Source organism: Mustela lutreola, chromosome 2 (assembly GCF_030435805.1).
Source record: "Mustela lutreola isolate mMusLut2 chromosome 2, mMusLut2.pri, whole genome shotgun sequence".
Lineage (NCBI taxonomy): Eukaryota > Metazoa > Chordata > Mammalia > Carnivora > Mustelidae > Mustela > Mustela lutreola.
Window position 1 is genome coordinate 199,893,003 of NC_081291.1, and position 18,809 is coordinate 199,911,811.

The window sequence follows — 18,809 nt, forward strand, 5'->3', positions numbered from 1 at the left end:
CCTTCTAATGGGTGATTCAGCTGTGTCTAAGTAACTTTTGCACATGTTAAAAACATTCACTGTAAAACATAGATTAAAAAAAACCCATTTGAAATAATTGCATTTTTTTGATATGTCTGATTACTTTTTGGAAAGTTAAAAAATATTAACTCGAAATAAATAGATGGTATTATTAATGCAGATAAAAAATGAGCCAATAACAGAATGACAATAACAGTTAATTTACTCCTCTTTTTGATATAAGGTTGATACAGAGACTTATGCTTTTTGCTATTTAATTAGCTTGAGAGTGCTGTGCAATCAATTTAGTTCTCTGTGACATGAACTTAAAATACGTATTTTTAATGAGTGGGGAAAATATTAAGGATATGCTCAAGATGAATTGAAAATGCAAATGATAGAAAAGTGGAAAGAATACTGAGATTCTGAAACTAGATCATTTATAGCAGTTTACTTCAAATAACAACACACTGTGCAAAACAGTTTACTTCACCTCTCTTCCTAATTTTGCCAAAGTTTAAGTATATGGTATATGTTTTACAATAGCATTCCTTTGAATGAGAGAATTTGATAAAAATGATTAAAAACAAGGAAAAGGACCTCTGTGAAAAATTAGCTGATCACAATGAAATCAAAGAGTGTTAGTTTATTTTGTATGGTATTATTTTTTGTGTGTGTTTGCCCTCACCCTTCAGCATTCAGTGACTTAGGTAAGAATAAACTCTCTTAGAAGTCATTTTGATAAAAGTCTCAACTTCCATGATCCTTCAAGTGAAATGGGAAAACAGCATGACTTTCATGTTGGTTTAGGAAACACTTCACTGTAGAAAACTTTGCATCCATTCTGTGAACCTCAGGACCCGGGCATACACCCCTGGACGATTAGGCAGTCCACACTGGTATCCAAATGATGTCACACCAGCCAGGAACCACCTGTTGTTTTCTTGGCACATTAATGGTCCTCCTGAATCCCCCTAAAGAGAAAATTGCAAAAGAAAATTGTAGATGTGTTGTCAACTGGCATAAACATCAAAGGTTATTTTTTAGCATCAATTCAAAACTAAAGAGCAAAATATGATTTAATTGCAAGTCATCTGTATATCTCTTCACCAGCACTCTCCATTAAGAATGAGAACTTTTGGCTGCTCAGAAAGGACACAGAGAAACTCTTGACAACTAAAACATAATTTGCATGTAACTCTTCATAAAGCACTTTTATAGCAAAACTTTCCTTACTTTCATTATGGCATTTTGATAGGCATTAAGAAATTCTCTAAGGCACAACTAAGAGAAGAATCCCAACCAAAATATATACTAAAAGCTGATAATTTTATTAAAAGAGGTATGATATGGTTCCACTCTTATGTGGAATTTAATAAACAAGAGATGAACATAAGGGAGAAAAAAAGAGAGGCAAACCATAAAACAGACTCAACTACAGAGAACTGAGGGTTGCTGGAGGGGAGCTTTGTGGGGGCATGGGGATTAAGGGTGATGGGGATTAAGGAGGGCATTTGTTGTGATGAGCACTGGGTGTTGTATGGAAGTGATGAATCACTAGATTCTAATCCTGAACTAATATCACACTATATGTTAACCAAATGGAGTTTAAATAAAAACTTGAAACAAAAGACGGAACAAAAAGAAGTATGTTCTAAGAACTGGGAGAGGCTTTGCAGAAAAGACACTTATTCCACGCTGTGTGTTAAAGAAATTAAAAACTCCCACAGAAAGTTGATTTCAGTTTTTTTAGGTAGCATTAACTTTTTGTCATTAGACAATCATATTTGAAAAAAATCTTAACATTTCAATGGGAATAGGTATGTCAAGGATATAAATTACGGTAAGCACACGTATTTTCACAGATTTTAATTGATGAATAATTATTTAATTTTTGAAAATATTAATTATAACAGCTTCTGCTAGAGTTAATTTCATATATTTCATTTGCTTGAGTATTTGTATGTAATGCAAAAGAACATAACGCAAATTTATCATACCATTACTTAATAATGGCATTGGCAGATATTTCTCTTACAGTTATTGTGCAAAATTTTCAATCTTTTTTTTTATATTTATGAAGGAATTTCAAGTCTTGTGTACTTTGGCTGCAATCCCTGGTACAATAGAATATTTCAACCTGAGTTTGTGTTGAAAAATATCCTGAGAGACTTTTTGTCTTGATTCTTTATTATCTTTGGGACCATGTTTAAGGGGAAAAAATGTGGTGTATAAAAGTACCTTTTCTTGCTTGGGTACAGAGGAAAAGAAATTGCACTGGCAACATAGGTTACCTCTTTTCTAAATGTAACAAATGTGTTTGAAGGCAGGGAATGTGATTTTTATTTCTATATCCTAAACCCGTAATTTATAATTTGGGTCCAGAATTATTTATGAGATGGTTAAGGATAACATCCTTAATATCCTTAATACAGACTCAGAGATTATTAAAAATAAACCTCAACTGTTTGGGTATTTTGAAAAGAAGCCCTTTGGTTAAAAAAAAAAAAATAGAATCTAGACATTGACTCCATGAACAGGTTGTTAAGTTGCCCAACATGTGCTGGATCATTTGCAGATATTCAAACAATCCACAGGGAGGCTTGATGCCCAACAGTTGGGTTGTCTGTATGGCTGGGACTGACACTTCACTCATCTAACTCTACCATTTCAGTTCTGTTACATAACTTCATGCCTTAATTTGCTGATTTGTTCAAGGAAGACTTTCTCTTCTTCCACCATCTCAGAGATGGTGGAAGTGTGGACTTCAAAAATATAAGTGAATGTCCAGACCATGAAGTATCAACCTAAAATTTATGTTGTCATACCAGTGGTTTTAGTATGCTAAAACACATATTACTGGGTCCCAGGGTTAGAGTTGCTGACTCATCAGGTCTGTGCTGGGGCCTGAGAATTTGTTCCTAGAATAGGTTCTCAGGTGCTGCTGAGCTGCTGGGCTGGAGGCCATCTTGGAACACCACTGGAATAGAACAAAGGTCTACATAGCTAGCAAAATGAGTTTGCTTTTTGTGTAGTTCACTTTGTCCTATATAGAGGGGACTTCTACAGCCACTTGTGAGGCCTCAAAATCTGGATAACCACCCCACACATGCAAGCTTTTGGCAAGCCAGAAGATATTTAAGAATGTATGAATGCTGGGGCGCCTGGGTGGCTCAGTGGGTTAAGCCTCTGCCTTCGGCTCAAGTCATGATCCCAGGATGCTGGGATTGAGCCCCGCATCAGGCTCTCTGCTCAGCAGGGAGCCTGCTTCCCCCTCTCTCTCTGCCTGCCTCTCTGCCTAATTGTGATCTCTATCTGTCAAATAAATAAAATCTTTAAAAAAAAAAAAGAATGTATGAATAACTAATAAGGCCAATCCTTTGCCACCGTAAAGGGGAAAATAATGTTTCAAAAGAGCTCATTCAACTGATGTATCAGTTGTAGCATATCCATAATTTTAAAGATATTCTTATTTAATCAGCTAGTCCTTTTGTATAAAATAGTATTAAAGATGAACAAAGATCATGTGACCCTTTATACTATGGATCACTCAATCATGATAACATATTACATCAGATCCTGCCCTGTGTGGAGATGTTCCTACTTGCGAATGAATAACATACTTAGTCTAAAAATTAGACCCAAACATAAGATTTGAGAGATCTGGCACGAGTGACTGGCTTAATGTAACTCTAATACCAGTAGCATTCATGGTCATATTTTATACCTCGTGCATGAGGCACCTGCCACACAACCCCCATTAACTGTAATTGAAGTTGTACAGCTGATTTCCCTCCTGAACAATAATTCTATAAATCTTCCTCTAAGTGGCAATATATATTACCTTTAGCATGCTTTTCATTTTAAAAGGAACGTTTAAGATCCAGAGATAAATTTTAAGCAAGAAGAAAGCTGTCTTATTTGTCTTGAATTTGAAAATGTTCAACAATACAGAATAGATGTAAAACTAGGCTGAAAGTTTAACAGGATTTGAGACACTGATTTAACTAGAGCATACATATAAAGATTCATCTGCTTAAGTGTCTGTTAAAAAATTCTTGTATGAAGTCGAATTACGTTGACATAGATGTTAGTATATATAACAAGTTATCTGCATTTTAACAGTGAAAGATTTTCCCATGGTACAAATGGCTGTGTCCACATTTGTAAATTATTACTTTGTTCATTACTGCTATCAGGTTTAATCTAATCCAGCAGATGTTAAGGCATCAACATCTTATTAATTTTCAAATACAGAAAACATGCTAGAAGATTTATTTCTAAAGTCTCATAGGGAAAACTGTTAATATTTTCAGTGCTTATTTAAATGCCTTCTACGTATTACCTGATTTTTAAACCTCTAAATAAAACTTAAGTGACTTGCCCAAAGTCTCACCCATAAGTATTTAGGCAAGGGTAACATAAGAGTAGTCTGAGAGGGGTGCCTGGGTGACTCAGTCATTAAGCATCTGCCTTAGGCTCAGGTCACCATCCCAGGGTCCTGGGATGGAGCCCTGCATCGGGATCCCTGGTTGGCAGGAAGTCTGCTTCTTCCTTTCCCACTCCCCCTGCTTGTGTTCCTGCTCTCACTGGCTCTCTCTGTCAAATAAATAAAATCTTAAAATAATAATAATAAATAAGACTAGTCTGAGCCCAGAGTCTATGCTTTCGTGACTACTCCACACTGCACCTAAAAATGAACAATAATTCTAAGATTTGGCAGAATTTATCTTTTATTTGTTGACTGCATGTGGATTTCATGGCACTAATAGATGGCTACATTATTTCAAGTGATAACATGTTCTTATCTTCAGTGAGGGTAATTTGTGAGTAGGAGTTTTCTCTGGTGATCATGTAAGTCAAAAACTCCTGATACATCATATATATAGCCATGTTGACATTCAGTGAAATCATGTGATTACATCTCTAAAATGAAATATCAATGATAAGATGAAAATCCTAGTGTAGGGGCTCCAGGTCCAGATTTATGCCAGGCTGTTGAGTAAGTTCTAGTTTTTAACTTTCCTACAAGTGGTTAGTTACAAACGGGTTCTAACCAAGGTATCCAGGTTGGTTTTATGCAGAAAATTATTTCTTATCCCTGAACCCATGCCCCAGACTCAAAACCAGGGTTGAAAATTGGAAGCCAATAGGTGAAATTGGCCTTCCGACTCCCTTTTTTGTGTTTTGTTTGAAATCTGTATAGGGTTTTAAAGAATTAGAATTAGATTTAGCCAAGTTCAACAGTGGGTCAGCACTATATAACTTACCTGACTCTCTCACACAGTCATATTTTATGCCTCAGCTCTAAAGCTATCTGATCTTAGTATTTCTCCTTAAAAATGAGTTTTCTTTCTAATGCTCACATCCACCCTAGGAATATTATGTAAGTAGGCCACAAATTTTTTAAAAAGTCACAGTTTGGTAAAAGAAGAAATGAAGTTAAAAGCCTGATGATTTTTTTACTCCCAAATCATTGCAAAGCCATAAAATCATTATAGAGCAATGCTTTCTGGAAATGTAGAGTGAACAGTTTTACATACTTACCCGACAAGAATCTATTCCTCCTTCTTCATAACCTGCACAGACCATATTTTCTGTAATGTTATATTCTGGCATCTGTTGTTGGCATTTCTCATTTGATAGAAGAGGGACATTGGCTTCTTGCAATATGTTTGCAGTAGGGCCTGTTCAAAATGGAAATACGACCCGCCAGTCAGAAGGGATCAACGTGCATCCCTGAATGAGCCGCCATCGGTCTTATTTATTTCAACAGTTCACTCTCATTATCGAGTACTGTGTGCATAGATAGTGAAACTAAATGCTGAACCTTAGTATTTTTAAAGCACATAATAAAGCCCATCTGTGGATTTTGCCAAATGGATAACAGAAAAGCACTCCTTTTGTTTCCAAGGGCTAACGGGAATTGGGGATTGGACTAGACAGGCTTTAGGAATTTGCAGTAATTTTAAATGGTTACGGTATTGCTCATGGGGAAAAATAGCCCACCAACACGAGGAGTTTCATTTATGGAAATTAGCAATGACTCTGAAATCCAGGAGGCTTTTCATTTGACACCTGAAGAGGTGCTCCCTGATAATGGCATTCAGCAACTTTGTGAGACTCTGTGAATGAGCAGGTGCACACGGAACAGAAGACAAAGCTCAGCTGAACTGTGCCCTGGTCTAAGGGCAATCAGCTTGTCATCCACACCCAGTTGAAGAGAAAGGAGGCATTCTGTAACAGGGTGTACTCCCACGCTTTTCACAAAATGACTCATCTACTGCAAGCATGACTCTGTTTACTGAAATACTCATTCCAAGGGGGATCTGAAGCCCGCAGGTGTCTAGTGCCTCAGAAAAGACACCTGAGAAGCACTTTCTAATAATTAGCAATTCTATGTGTTTCCACAAGAGAGGCAGAAAGTTGATGATAACTTAGTGCATATGACAGCCAGTGTTATTGTAAAACTGTAGTGACTTCATTTCCACCCAAGTTTTAATCCACACACTAAACAGGAAAAAAGTTGTGTGTGTGTGTGTGTGTACATGGACATGTGTGTATGCATATAAGGTGCAAAGCAGTATATGTAAAATTCAGTGCTGTGTTGGCCAACGTCTAATATAGGTTTTCAAGGAAAAAAATCCCAATACGTATCATTTGCGTGATGTAAACACTCAAGGTATCAGCGTCACAGTGAACAGGAGTTGGGAGATGTGCACAAGTGGCAACTTCCGGCTGGTGCCAGTGACTCCAGCGGCTAATCACTGGATGACTTTGAAAGTTTGACATTGGACTTTAAGACGTGAAGATGGAGGAGGGAATTCAGCATCTCACTGTTACTCATTCTATGAAGACCAATGATGGGCTGGTAGACTCTAGTTTTTATTATAAGCTATTATAAAATCAAAACCCATTTTACTGCTCATCAAGGAATAAAAAAGATTGGATGGGTATACGATACAATTCTTTGCTAAAGAAAAATTTGAGCAGTGTTCTTATATTTAATATTTATTTGTCCACAATTGCCATAAGGATAATTGAGAATACACACATTAAAAATACATAAAAATATCAATAAAGTTCTTTTAAGTTTCCTAACTGCCTTAATTTAACAGACTAATATCACTTCACTTCTTCCTAGTAAATGATGTATTCATGGTTTTCCTAGTTAATTATGATAATATACTCATAACAATTGGGGCGGGGGGGATCTGGGTTTTACACAGTTAAGTAGCTGGAAATCATAAGACAAAGTTCATAAAATTCGTTAAAATTTCCATCGCCCAGGAAGTATGTAAACATGATCTGACCATTTATTCCTAAATGAAATTGATCTCAGACACTGATTTTCCTTGACTCCAGACCACTCTTAGAGACCCTTCTTAAGTCAATTAAATGCATATCTTTAGTAACAATAAGTAATGTGAGCCAAGTTTACTGAGTTCCAAAAGAAATACCCATTTCCTATGGAATAAAGAGCCTTAAATTTTGTTAGGGGATAATTTGTTTTTGAAGAGTCTACATTGTGGCCATAAATGTCTTTTAATTGAAGTCAGATAGAGAAAATATCTATCTAGGAATCATTCTTACTCTTTAGATTTCAAATTTAATAAATCATGGCATATTTCAAGCAGAGGAAATAAAAGAAGATACTGCCTTTGACTTCAATACATTTTATGGAGAGCAGTCATGAGGTATTTCAGTGACATAATGCAATTGCCATGGAGAAACCCTGTTGAAATCATCAGGCAAAGACTTGACTTAGAATGTCACCCTTTTTTTTACAAGGAAGACGGGTATTATTCTTGTTGGTTTTTTAAAAAAATATTAATTGATTTATTTTTAAGAATATTTTAAATATTTATGTATTTCAACTTAATATTTTAAAATATTTTAGTATTTTAACTTATTTTTAATATTTATGTATTTTTTTAAATTTTATTATGTTCAGTTAATAAAAAGGAAGTTTTAATTGTGAATGTTTTGCTTCTGGTAGCTGACCTTTCCACAAAATTCTGTGGCTTTTCATCTTATGTAATAAAGATTTTTTAAATATCTTGGCCATGATCTATTGCGACTCTAGAGGCCTGGTTCTCCCACCAGACTATATAGTGCCTTTCCTTTTTGCTTAATTTTTAATGGGTAGTCAAAATTCTGCCCTAGATGGAATAACTTCTATCAGTCAGTCACTGACTTCTATTCCTTCTATCAGGAATTCTGAAACCAACATGCCTTGTAGTTACATTAAGAGAGAACAGAGTACTAGATTTTGTAAAAAAAAAAAAAAAAAAAAATTACGTTTTGTTAGTTTTAATATACATCTTTTATGTGTTTGGAAAACATCCTGTTAAATAATGCTAACCGCTGAATTTATAGTCTTTACTGTAAGATTTGTGCCACATCTGAGTAGGCTCACTCAGCATGGTGAAGTTAAAGGGGATTCCCTTCTCATTTTTTAGGGAATGGGAGTGTAAGGACTTTATGTGATAAAGATAGTTTTACTGATTTGAAAAATGTAACAGGTAATAATTTGGCTTTTGATCAAACTTTATCCAGATGCTTTACAAAAATAAATTTTGTAATGTTTGTAATATTCACTTAAACAGATATATCTTTTCTCTTTATCATAGTAATTTTCATAATACCAAAATCAGGTGCGAAGTTTGGGGGATGCTTGAACTCTCCTCCAATAAGGAGTATAGCATATGAATTTAAGTCAGACAGTGCTTTTAAGAGCTATTGCAAAAGATGTTGAAAATATTCACAGGATAGTGCAATAGCATCCTTCTTATCAGTAGGCATTTTCCTTTTATTGAGTCTGATGATTTACCTTGATGTATAATCCTCCCCCAGCCAGCAATGGAACAAATTCTTCCTGGAGGAAAAACCTGATTTTCTTCTGGTAAACAAATAGGTTGTATATAATCTGGAAAAACAAAACACAAACAGACAAACACCATTTCTAACAAGTTTTAAAAATCAATTATTTTCAACATTTTATCTAAAACACTTGTATTTCTGTTTTATGCTGCTTGAACATTTTTTAGACATCAGTCTCAGAGGAAAGAAGCATCTCAGGGCAGTACTTTTTGACAATGGACTAGGTAACCCCGGTGGTCTTTTGGGATCCTTTTCTACATTGTCTCCTAATTACACTTTAAGAATGTAAACAATGTCTTAGTTTTAGAGTTGATCATTTTTATTTAAGTAATTATGCTATTTACCGTGTCAGCTGTGTGAAAATCTTGGGAAGGCTGTTCTTCAGGGCCAATTAAAAGACACTCGAACAAATGTTCTGAAGATTTTTTGATTTTCCTCAATTATCTCCACATTAAAAAAGCTTTTAGGTGATTGTTTTACAGTGCACTTATGGAAGCATCAGCATTGGTCACTGACTTTTAAAGCCTTTCTCCAACAATTTACAAGCTGCCTGCCATTTATTAAGCGCCCACTACACTTAAGACCCAGGGCAGACACAAAAATGAGTAAGATAGGGTGCTTACCCTCAAGGATTAGGCTACCTAATTAATCCAGTAATAGTCTGCCTTTGATAAGTGCTCTAAGACATGTGTACACCAAATTCCATGAGAACCCAGAAATGGCACCATTTTATCCTCACCAGGGGTTGGAAGTCTTCGGAGTAAAGGATGGAGTTGGGTAGAGCCCTTCAGGATAACGTTCACTCCATTAGGTGATTTCTTGCACATCACCTAGGTATTTGGAGAAAGTCTTCCAACTGCCATTCTATTAATATTATTGAATTGCCTTTAAAAACTTCATTCTAGAGTATATGCTCTTCTCTCAGTTTGTCCTATTCTACCCTTTGTGGTAGATGGACCTGGCTTTCTTCCACATGAGAAATACAGAAGGCATGCATTGGAACATGACTTATTTTCTCTATGCTGCTCCTTTGAGTTCACTATTTACAGGGGGCTCAGAATATTTTATTCTGCTGGCCAACTTTCTAGAATGTTGTATTCAAACACTTGATGAAAATAATTGAATATGTTTTGCTCCATTCCCCAATTCCACTTAAATTATAATGATTTCTATAACAAATTATCCAACCTTCATGGATTATTAATTTGTTGGTACTGATAATACTTCAAATCTAATTTTGAATTGATTTCACCAGATGGGATGACTAAAACTGATGTCTTTTACCTGTGTAATTCACTTTAAATTCAAGGTGCATCATGGCGATGTCACTGTCCTTTGTCCGTTTATTATAATGAGGGTTTATGATGATTTGATCTATAAATCGAGTTACTATTTGAGGAGAAGTCAGATTTGATGTCATATGCAGGCCTAGGACTGCTTCCCACTTGGATGGCTCTAAATTCCTCCTGAAGATAATGAAAAAGATGTGTAAGAAACCCTCCATCCACCATTGTTACCTTTTTTAAAAAATATTTTATTTATTTATTTTACAGAGAGAGAGATCACAAGTAGGCAGAGAGGCAGGCAGAGGCGGGGGGGCGGGGGAACAGGCTCCCTGCTGAGCAGAGAGCCCCAGGCGGGGCTTGATCCCAGGACCCTGAGACCACGACCCAAGCCGAAGGCAGAGGCTTAACCCACTGAGACACCCAGGTGCCCCCACCATTGTTACTTTCTAAAGATGCTGCTCATAGTAGATATTCCAGAACTATGTGTGCCCATCCTAAAATATTCTTGAATTTCTCTGAATGATTCTTCTTTAAAAACATTTCCTTTAATTTTTTATTCTTCTGGTTAGATCACAGAAAGAACCCTAACTAGTGCTCATTTCTATCACTTCCCTTAGATCATATCTTGACCTCTAGTTCTAGATTGAGTTTCAAAACTTCAGTTTCACATTAGAATCACGAGGAGTTCTTGTAAATAACAGTGTAACCTGCTTCCCCTTCTCTATCTCTGATTTAATGAGTCTGGAATGGAGAGAGGGGACTTCAAAAATCTAGGTTTTTTAAATTTTTAAATTAAATCTCCATTTTAAAATTAAATCTCCAAGTTTATCCTACTGTATGGCCTACTTAGAGAACCACTGCCTGAGACCCCATTCCACTGTGGAGATTGTATCTTGGTCTAGGGTCTCTGCAGAAAGCCCCAGCCAGCAGTAAGGAGGTTCAGGAGTTCTCCTATTTAGGGGGTTATTGAATTCACACAAAGTTAAGACAAGCAATAAAACCTATTATATTTATAATCTGATGTACCAACTCGAGTAATTTTCATATTCAATGAACTTGAATAATTTTCCACACATAATGTTGGTCCTTGATAATGAATTGGTAAAGGATAACATTTGTGTTCTAGGCAGATTAAATGATAATTTGAAAGTGTGCAGGGACTTCCAGCTGTGCTTTTGGCCTGAAACATCATCACACCAAGAAACTACTAGTGGACAGCTGGAATTAAGCCAATTAAGCCATATTCACAATGCAGTCAAAATTCAATAACTGCTATTTTAGAAGAGCTAGTGATCTAATTCTTAATCGTTACAAATGCCTCATTTAATGGGGTCTTTCAACTTGTTAGAATCCAGGTCACCTACAAATACACAAAAGGAATGAAGTTATTTCCAGTCCATTTGTTTATCTTTTTACCTATCCATTACTTTGTTGAAATTAAACAAAGGATCGTGTTTGATCGAGTCACCGGCATCAATAAAGTCAGGGAATGTCTAAGCATCCAGGAGACATCCACCGATAACCACACTGCATTAAAATCAGAGGAAACTTATCGACATGCTTTATAGAAGAGAGTAAGACCCATTTACGGAGAGCCTATTTCGTGGCAAGGGTACTACTTTGCATCAACTCTTTGCTTTTGCCACCGTGCTATGGATTTTACATTGAGAACAACCTGGATGCTGGTAGTTTTAAGTGGTGGGGCAGAGACTTGAACTAGGACCATCTAGTCCACGCTCACCACTCTTGTTCAACATAGTATTAGAAGTCCTAGCAACAGCACTCAGACAACAAAGAGAAATAAAAGGTATCCAAATTAGTAATGAAGAAGTCAAACTCTCTCTCTTCACAGATGACATGATTCTTTATATGGAAAACACAAAAGACTCCACCCCCAAACTACTAGAACTCATACAACAATTCAGCAACGTGGCAGGATACAAAGTCAATGTACTGAAATCAGTGGCTTTCTTATACACTAATCATGAAAATACAGAAAGAGAAATTAGAGAATCGATTCCATTTACTATAGCACCAAGAACCATAAGATACCTGGGAATAAACCTAACCGAAGAGGTAAAGGATCTGTACTCGAGGAACTACAGAACACTCATGAAAGAAATTGAAGAAGACACAAAAGGATGGAAGACCATGCCATGCTCTTGGATCGGAAGAATAAACATTGTTAAAATGTCTATACTTCCTAGAGCAATCTATACTTTCAATGCTATTCTGATCAAAATTCCACTAGTATTCTTCAAAGAACTGGAGCAAATAATCCAAAAATTTGTATGGAATCAGAAGAGACCCCGAATCGCTAAGGAAATGTTGAAAAACAAAAATAAAATGGGGGGCATCACGTTACCTGATATCAAGCTTTATTACAAAGCTGTGACCACCAAGACAGCATGGTACTGGCCTAAAAACAGACACATAGACCAGTGGAACAGAGTAGAGAGCCCAGATATGGACCCTCAACTCTATGGTCAAATAATCTTCGACAAAACAGGAAAAAATATACAGTGGAAAAAAGACAGTCTCTTCAATAAATGGTGCTGGGAAAACTGAGCAGCTATATGTAGAAGAATGAAACTCGACCATTCTCTTACACTGTACACAAAGATAAACTCAAAATGGATAAAAGACCTCAATGTGAGACAGGAATCCATCAGAATCCTAGAGGAGAACATAGGCAGTAATCTCTTTGATATCAGCCACAGCAACTTCTTTCAAAATATGTCTCCAAAGGAAACAAAAGCGAAAATGAACTTTTGGGACTTCATCAAGATCAAAAGCTTGTGCACAGCAAAGGAAACAGTCAAGAAAACAAAGAGGCAACCCACAGAGTGGGAGAAGATATTTGCAAATGACAGTACAGACAAAATGTTGATATACAGGATCTATGAAGAACTCCTCAAACTCAACACACACAAAACAGACAATCATATCAAAAAATGGGCAGAAGATATGAACAGACACTTCTCCAATGAAGACATACAAATGGCTATCAGACACATGAAAAAATGTTCATTAACGCTAGCCATCAGGGAGATTCAAATTAAAACCACATTGAGATACTACTTTACACCAGTTAGAATAGACAAAATTAGCAAGACAGGAAACAACAAGTTTTGGAGGGGATGTGGCGAAAGGGGAACCCTCTTCCATTGTTGGTGGGAATGCAAGTTGGTGCAGCCTCTTTGGAGAACAGTGTGGAGATTCCTCAAGAAATTAAAAATAGAACTTCCCTATGATCCTGCAATTGCACTCCTGGGTATTTACCCCAAAGATACAGATGTAGTGAAAAGAAGGGCCATCTGTACCCCAATGTTTATAGCAGCAATAACCATGGTCGCCAAACTGTGCAAAGAACCAAGATGCCCTTCAATGGACGAATGGATAAGGAAGATGTGGTCCATATACACTATGGAGTATTATGCCTCCATCAGAAAGGACGAATACCCAACTTTTGTAGCAACATGGATGGGACTGGAAGAGATTATGCAGAGTGAAATAAGTCAAGCAGAGAGAGTCAATTAGCATATGGTTTCACTTATTTGTGGAGCTTAACAAATAGCATGGAGAACATGAGGAGATAGAGCGGAGAAGGAAGTTGGGGGAAATTGGAAGGGGAGGTGAACCATGAGAGACTATGGACTCTGAAAAACAATCTGAGGGTTTTGAAGGGGTGGGGGGTGGGAAGTCAGGCTACCAGGTGGTGGGTATTATAGAGGGCATGGATTGCATGGAGCACTGGGTGTGGTGCAAAAATAGTGAATACTGTTGTGCTGAAAATAAATAAAAAATAAATAAATAATAAATAAATAAATATTTTTCTTTATTAAAAAGAAAAAGAACTCTGTGCTCAGCAGGTAATCTTCTTGAGATTCTTTCTCTCTCCTCCATTCTCTCTGCCCCTCCCTCTGCTCACACACTATCTAAATCAGTAAATAAAATCTTCAAAAAAAATTGCAGTTAAGAAAAAATAACGCAGTTTAGTAGCTAATCTCCCAAATTCTTTTGTAAGTACTGTACACCTTCTGAGAACAATAAATATTAGGTACTGATAAGAAAGAGCTTATAGGCAGCCCAAAGTTTACTGATCAGCATTTTCTCTTGTTATTTCAAGGTTTGGAGTAGAAAACCAATCCATGAACCATGGACTGTGAAAATTAAGCATACATGCTTCAAGCTACTGGTCTAATTAAATACAAGTTACAGCAGTATTAATCTGACACATTCTTAATGAGTTCCAAAGTTGTTATAGTGCTACATGGAGAAATAGCCTCTTCTCATTTTTTTTTTTTCTCCTGCATCTATCTGTAAGGCGTACATTAAGAAGGAGATACTCCTCCAACATGTTTCAATTGCATTTCTCTCTCAGGTTCTGCTCTACATAACTTTTCCTGTCTATCTGCTTAGCTTCTCCACCACAAGCTCACATTAGCACAAGCACCACTAGAACAACTACATCCTATTGCAATCTTAGTGCCTTCTTTCAGAAGAAACACTTGAGAACCCCTGGCCAGTTATACTCAATTTCATGAATCACCTGAAGAATTTGCTAAAAATCTGGATTCCTAATTTCTGTCTCCAGAGATTCTAATTTGAAATGTTGGAGTGGGACACAAGAATCTGCACTTTGTAATTACTATTGGGATATTGAGTAATACAGAATCCTCCCTGGCTTTTCCATTCACTCAAAGCCAAGAGAAAGAAGAAGCTTTCAGAAAAATCAGTCAGCTGAGGAGGGGATAATTTTTAAAAATATATTTGTCTCAAAGTATCTACACTCTAGTAAAACAAGGAAAAACTATAGAGATGAGAACAGGAGATAAGCCCACTGGGTAGGTGAGCCCCAGTCTGACACAGGCTAAAGATGCAGAAGTAGGGTACCTTGAGGTAGGGGAGGTTGGCTGAATTTCTGCTGCATTTGACCTGTTCAAGAGGTGCACAAGAGGCGCACCAAATGGGAGGAACTAGTTCTAGGCCACTCTGGGTTGCTATGTGCTGTCGTGTAAAGAAGTTCTCTACTCAGTGTATGAGGATGTCCATTTTTAAATAGGATTTTCATTGTGGTAAAAAATAAATTTGATAAAGAAGTTATGGTCCATATATACAATGGAGTATTGTACCTCCATCATAAAGGATGGATACCCAGCTTTTGTATCAACATGGACAGGACTGGAAGAGATTATGCTGAGTGAAGTAAGTCAAGCAGAGAGAGTCAATTATCATATGGTTTCACTTGTGAAACAAAAGGAATAACATGGAGGTCATTGGGAGATGGAGAGGAGTAGTGAGATGGGGGAAATCAGAGAGGGAGACAAACCATGAGAGACTGTGGACTCTGAGAAACAAACTGAGGGGTTTGGAAGGGAGGGGGCTGCGGGGATGGGGAACCTAGTGGTGTTGGGTGTCCAGGAGGGCACATATTGCATGGAGCACTGGGTGTGGTGCATAAACAATGAATTTTGGAACACTGAAAAGAAATAAAATAAAGTGGGAATAAAGTAAATATGGTAAGATATTTATGATAAAGTGGCACACTGTGCTGAAAGAAAGAAAAATCAGTGGGAACCCATAACTCTACATTGAAAAATTTTTCTGTTCTGTCATTAACAAAGATGGTACCTTAGTCAAGTCTGCCCACTGCCAACCCCAATGTGTGCCCCAAGCACATTTCAGGTCTCTATCATTATTCTCCACTGAATAGAATAAGGATTCCTATGAGGACAACCAATTCCATTTTTTTTTTAAAGATTTTATTTATTTATTTGACAGAGAGAGAGATCACAAGTAGGCAGAGAGTCAGGCAGAGAGAAGGGGAAGCAGGCTCCCTGCTGAGTAGAGAGCCCGATGCAGGGCTAGATCCCAGGACACTGAGATCATGACCTGAGCTGAAGGCAGCGGCTTAATCCACTGAGCTACCCAGGCACCCCCTAATTCCATTTTTTAAGGCATATAAAAATTAGGATGCCTCTGAAATATGGTGTTGTTAGAGAATAAGAAGTTTTTGAAGACTAGAGTCCAAATGTCCATTGACTGATGATTGGATAGAGATGTGATGTGTGCGCACACACACACACAGACACACACACACAAAATGGAATATAATTCAGCCATTAAAGAAAGAGAATGAATTCTTTCCAGTTTCAATGACATGGATGGATCTAGAAGGGATAATGCTGAGTGAAGCAAGTAAGTCAGAGAAAGACAAATACCATACGACTTCACTCATTTGTGGGATTTTAGAAACAAAACAGATGAATATGGGCAGGGGAAGGAGAGAGACAAACCAGGAAACAGAATCAACTATAGAGAACAAACTGAGGATTCCTGGAGAGAAGGTGGGCAGGAGGGATGAATTAATGGGTAGTGAGGATTAAGGAGAGCACTTGTGATAAGCACGGGGTGTTTGTTGTATGTAAGTGATGAATCACTAAATCCTACACCTGAAACTAAGTTCCACTCAACGTTAATTAACTAGAATTTAGATAAAAACTCGAAAGAAAAAGGAAAGTTTTCCAGAATATTAGAGGCAATTTTAAAAGAACAAAGGAGATAGATTAAATGGGATTATAGTGGCCAATTTTAACAATATATCATGGGGTAACCATAATAATTATCCCAGTTAATAAAATAAATTGTTAATGAAGGGTCATGAACCTACAGTGAAACTCAAAGGAGAAAAATTAAAGTGTATAAAAGGCAGCTGTATTGTAAAAGAAAAAGGATGGATAGTGAGGGTATGTTTAATTATTGTTCTTTTTTTATGAATAAGGTCAAGAGTGTCGCACATAAGGGCACTTTTAGTTCAACTACTAAGTAGAAACCTGTCTTTAAACTAGAGGTATGCCTTTATTTGTTTGTTAGAAAAGGAAGTACAGGGAACACGGAGTAAGTGAAATAATCCTCAACACCATTTGATCTGGTAGGTTATGTCTACAAACATTAGGAATCGTTTTTGAATGCCTGTCTTCACTTGACTTCCAGGACTCTCCTCATACTTGTGATCTTCCTTTCATCCCATTCTCTGCTTTTCCTGGCTTTTTCCCCCAGCTCTTTTGTTCCTCTCAAAATTCAAATACTAGAGTACTCCTGAGTTCTGTTTTTTGCTTTCTTCTCTTTTCCATTAGCCACCTAGATAATCATATCCAATGTCATGACTTCAAATATCGGCAATGTGTGCAAATTTTCCAAATCTGTATTTCAACATTTGACTTCTCTGAACTCTAGACTCACATGCCACATGCCAATTAGGCAGTACCATTTGGATTTTATCAGAAAGTCCTAAATTTGATATAAAAAACTCAGAACTCTTGTTCTCTTTGCAGTCCTGTTTCTTCTCATTGTCCTCGCTTCAGTAAATGATATCATATCAACATACAACACACACCCTGTTTACTCGAGGCCTAACCCTTGACTCTGCCCTTGCCCTTTCTCTTTATCTGTTTATAACTCTATCCACCTGAACTTACACATGAATGAGATCCTGCCTTTTGTCCAGCTTCCTCAGCCACAATCCTAGGATGACTATTGTTTCTTTCTAATTGGTCTCCCTGGGTTCACTATTGGTCCTCCCAGCAGATTCTTCTCCAGCTGATGTCACTTCGCCTGGGATGGTCTCTCATCCCATTTGTCATGGCCTCCTTAGTCCTCACCGGGACCTAGAAACTGGTCCTGCCTACATCTTCAGTCTTGTTCCTTCCTGTCTGCCAATCACTTCCTGGCCAGCAGCAATGACAGGCTTCTTGAGGTTTCTAGAACAGGCTAATCTCATTCCTACCCCAGGGCATCTGAGTTGGTGTTACCTCTCCAGAAACTTGTGTTAAGTTCCTTCCTCATCTCTTTAGACCTTCCTTCAATTTTCATTTGTTGTGCAAGTTTCTCCATATACTGTATCCAAATACAGTCCCCTGCTTCCATCATTTGCTTTCTGCTTATACCACTTTTATCTTCCTTTTTTGCACTTAATCATTCCCTAAAATAAAATATTTATTTGAATATTTTTCTAGGGCAAGGACTTTGTCTGTAGAGCATCATTTTCTCCAAAACTTAGAACACTTGTTCTAATCTCTTGATTCAAGGTAATGACCTAGTTCTCAAAGTAGAGATAACTTCAGGGATCTGGCACCAAGCTTCTAGGAAATGCAGGAACTTCTGGGTGGAATTACAACTATAATGAGATACCTTTTACTAAGAAATATGTTATTAAAGTGATTTGCCAGAGGCAGGGATGGTATGTGTGTGGAATTGTTGAAGGGAGTTAAAACTAAAGTAAAACTTAAAAAAACAAATTAAAAAAAAGGGGAAAGTACATTATTAAAAATAGTGCTATAAGAGTAGCATCAAGAAAACAGGTTACACAGTATGGGCCGAGGGGGTTTTTACAAATACATATTTTTTGTGCTTTTTATTATTTTTTTTCTAAGATTTTATTTATTTATTTGACAGACAGAGATCACAAGTAGGCAGAGAGGCAGGCAGAGAGAGGAGGAAGCAGGCTCCCTGCTGAGTAGAGAGCCCGATGCGGGGCTCGATCCCAGGACCCTGGGATCATGCCCTGAGCTGACTGAGCCACCCAGGTGCCCCTACAAATACATAATTTTAAGGAAAAGACTTCACATTGGGAATTGA

At 37.2% G+C, this 18,809-nt stretch overlaps 1 protein-coding gene across 1 annotated transcript in view; it reads right to left on the reverse strand.

Moving 5' to 3' along the window:
- Nucleotides 1-205: 205 nt before the first annotated feature.
- TMPRSS15 (transmembrane serine protease 15) overlaps nt 206-18,809 on the reverse strand; it is a 118,146-nt gene continuing 99,542 nt past the window's right edge. The window contains exons 22-25 of the mRNA XM_059165275.1: nt 10,168-10,349; nt 8,834-8,929; nt 5,548-5,687; nt 206-974 (exon numbers count right to left, since the gene is read on the reverse strand). Coding sequence (XP_059021258.1) covers nt 819-974; nt 5,548-5,687; nt 8,834-8,929; nt 10,168-10,349 — 574 coding nt within the window. The 3' untranslated portion in view covers nt 206-818. The remainder of the gene's footprint in view (nt 975-5,547; nt 5,688-8,833; nt 8,930-10,167; nt 10,350-18,809) is intronic.